This window comes from Pollachius pollachius, assembly GCF_949987615.1.
Source record: "Pollachius pollachius genome assembly, chromosome: 1".
Taxonomy (NCBI): domain Eukaryota; kingdom Metazoa; phylum Chordata; class Actinopteri; order Gadiformes; family Gadidae; genus Pollachius; species Pollachius pollachius.
The window spans coordinates 10480553-10483370 of NC_136934.1; the positions used below are offsets into that span (position 1 = coordinate 10480553).

General features: G+C 42.9%; 1 protein-coding gene across 1 annotated transcript in view; it reads left to right on the forward strand.

Moving 5' to 3' along the window:
* Positions 1-1809: 1809 nt before the first annotated feature.
* The window catches only part of rasef (RAS and EF-hand domain containing), a gene marked incomplete at its 3' end in the record, with an annotated part of 13317 nt that continues 12308 nt past the window's right edge, over positions 1810-2818 (forward strand). The window contains exon 1 of the mRNA XM_079752725.1: positions 1810-2367. Coding sequence (XP_079608851.1) covers positions 2063-2367 — 305 coding nt within the window. The 5' untranslated portion in view covers positions 1810-2062. The remainder of the gene's footprint in view (positions 2368-2818) is intronic.

Here is a 2818-nt window from a genome sequence, read left to right on the forward strand (position 1 = left end):
CCTGAATGTCTGTCTGTCTGTCTGTCTGTCTGTCTGTCTGTCTGTCTGACCAGGTTAAAGCTTCTTCATCTGTATGGCTGCGCTGATATCCCCTCTGAGAGAGAGATCAGAGAAGTCCATGAAAGTGTTAAAGTGGATCCTCTGCCCTGACACACACTAACACAACTACACACACACACACACACACACACACACACACACACACACACACACACACACACACACACACACACACACACACACACACACACACACACACACACACACACACACACACACACACACACACACACACACACACAAAAGCTAGTTTGTGTATGTATATTTGAAATAACCTTTAAGCTATATTAATTTGTTTCACTGGTTGTTTTTTTACCATGTGCTTGTCCAAATGCCTGACATGCTTTATTCTTAATTAAAAGCGTGTGCGTGCGTGTGTGTGTGTGTGTGTGTGTGTGTGTGTGTGTGTGTGTGCGCGTGCGTGTGCGTGCCATATTTTCATGTGGATAGGCCCATTACAAAAGGACAATCGTTTAGTGATGGAGATGTGGCATTAAAGGATGAGGAAGTCAGGAAAAGAGCCTTTTATGTTAGTAATGACATAAATCAGTTATGATCGAACTTTGCTATAACTGCGTTATATCATTGTTATTAAAAGGTTTGTATATATGTGTATATGTATATATATATCTTTGTTTATATGGAAGATTACAGAGGTGACCTAACTATCTCTGCACATATATTTCAAAGGAGTTTAATTTAATATTCAATCAAACAAGGCTATGGAGTGATCCTAAAAAGGTTGATCAGTGTTGTGTGATCTGCAATCACACAACACTATGTGGGATTGATAATAGCTCCATGCGTAAGATAAACAGGGATGCAATCATGCATCTATAGATCATGGACCGGGCTTATTGAAACCATTCTGACCCAGGAGGAGATCAATGAGTTGTATCCAGTAGTGCTAATGTTGCAGGTAGGGGAACACACTCATTTCACTCTCTGCAGGTGGGAAAGTTCCTCAGCATGGCCACCTCTACGTTTGCTTTGAAGAGGATGATCACAATCTAGAAATATATGTTAGGCTGCCTTTTTGTCTTAAGTGTGAGGAAGTTATTACTTAATTTCAAATATCAATAGTGACTGATAAAGTTTTACAATTCAAGACACATTTGAATATATAACGGACATAAACATAATACTAAAACTAACATTACTTTAAAACCTCAATAAATAAAATAAATACAAATGATAATGAATAATGCATAGCCATAGGAGTCATGGTTTTAGGATACACCAACATTGTTATTGTGTGTTTATGGGCTGTTTGTTTAAAGAGGGGGAGGAATGGTTAAACAGACGAATAACAAAGTAGGCATAATAAAAATGCAGATACTACCACTTAAAGCACAAATCTAATTTGATACTTTGTGTTTTCATATCAACTGTGTGTTTAAGTTCAAGTTGCTACAAATTAACTACACCAGATAGCCTGTGTGATAAATGATATGGTAGAATACTGATATGGAAAGGTATAGAGGTTTGGCATTAACGAGTCAGTTCCTGTGATCTGAACTGCGTGTTCGTGTAAACTGCTGTGTGTTCAGAGTGTGTGTTCAGAGTTTATATCACATGGCTGAAGTGTATTTAGTCGATCACAGGTGGTAAGCGCACTCATGGCAGAGTGCCCAAAACTCCCTGTTTGTCCCAGACTGGAAAGGGGGCGGGCGATGGGCGGCGGCCATACCTGTACCTGATGAAACACTCACAAACGGTGTTTCTCCCACTCAAACGTAACAAGTCAACAAGGGTTAGGAAACGACATACAGGCCTACTTTTGTATGACAAAACGCAAGAACAGCAACTATAATGGAACAATTTCGGATTTGTAGTAATATTTGGAGCTTATAAACGAACAGATGTAAACTGGGATGGCTGTTGTTTTCGGACATCGTGTTGTTTACAAGGATTAACGGGGACAAAGTGTCCAAGTAAGCTTCTTTGAGAGCGCCAATAACTCCCTTATTCATCCAGCCAGGGCAGCGCGTTGCCTTTGGGCATGAGCGCGTTGGAGCAGGAGCGGCTGCGCACGCTCTTCCACGCCTATGATGCGAATCATTCGGGGCGGATTGAAAAATGTGAGTTCTTAACCCTCTGCTCGGAACTCGGAGTGTCGGTGAGCGAAGCGGAGAGAATATTCGACCAGCTGGACGTCGACCAAGACGCCACGGTTACCTTGGAAGAGTTCATCAACGGCTTCCAGGAACGCTACGTGAACGGCCCAGGGATGCTGGAGGCGGATGGTTCCGTGGCCTGGGAGGACTTCGAGAGAAGGCTGGGAGAACAGGCGATGTTCATACCCAGGTGAGACACTTCTCAGGTGTGTGTGTGTGTGTGTGTGCGTGCGTGTGTGTGTCTGTGTTTGTGTGTTTGTGTTACAACTCAACAGATGTTCCTGCCGTGTCCAGTTCACGTCAATCAGAATTCAGAGGTTTACTTGCAGAGAATTTGAAAGAAGTTCAACAACCCAGGCTTTTGTTTGGTGTGATTTTATTGTTTTTACTTTTTACAGTTTTACTTCTCCCACCACACTTAATCAGATCCCACAGACCCCTCAGACCCCTCCAAACCCTGAGACTCCTCAGATCCCAGACCCCTGAGACTCCTTAGAACCATCAGGCCCCGAAGATCCCTCAAAACCCTCTGACGCTTCAAAACCCTCAGATTCCTCAGACCCCTCCAATCCCTCAGATTTCTCAAAACACACAGATCCTTCAAAACTCTCCGATGCCTCAGATGCCTGAAGTCCCTCAGA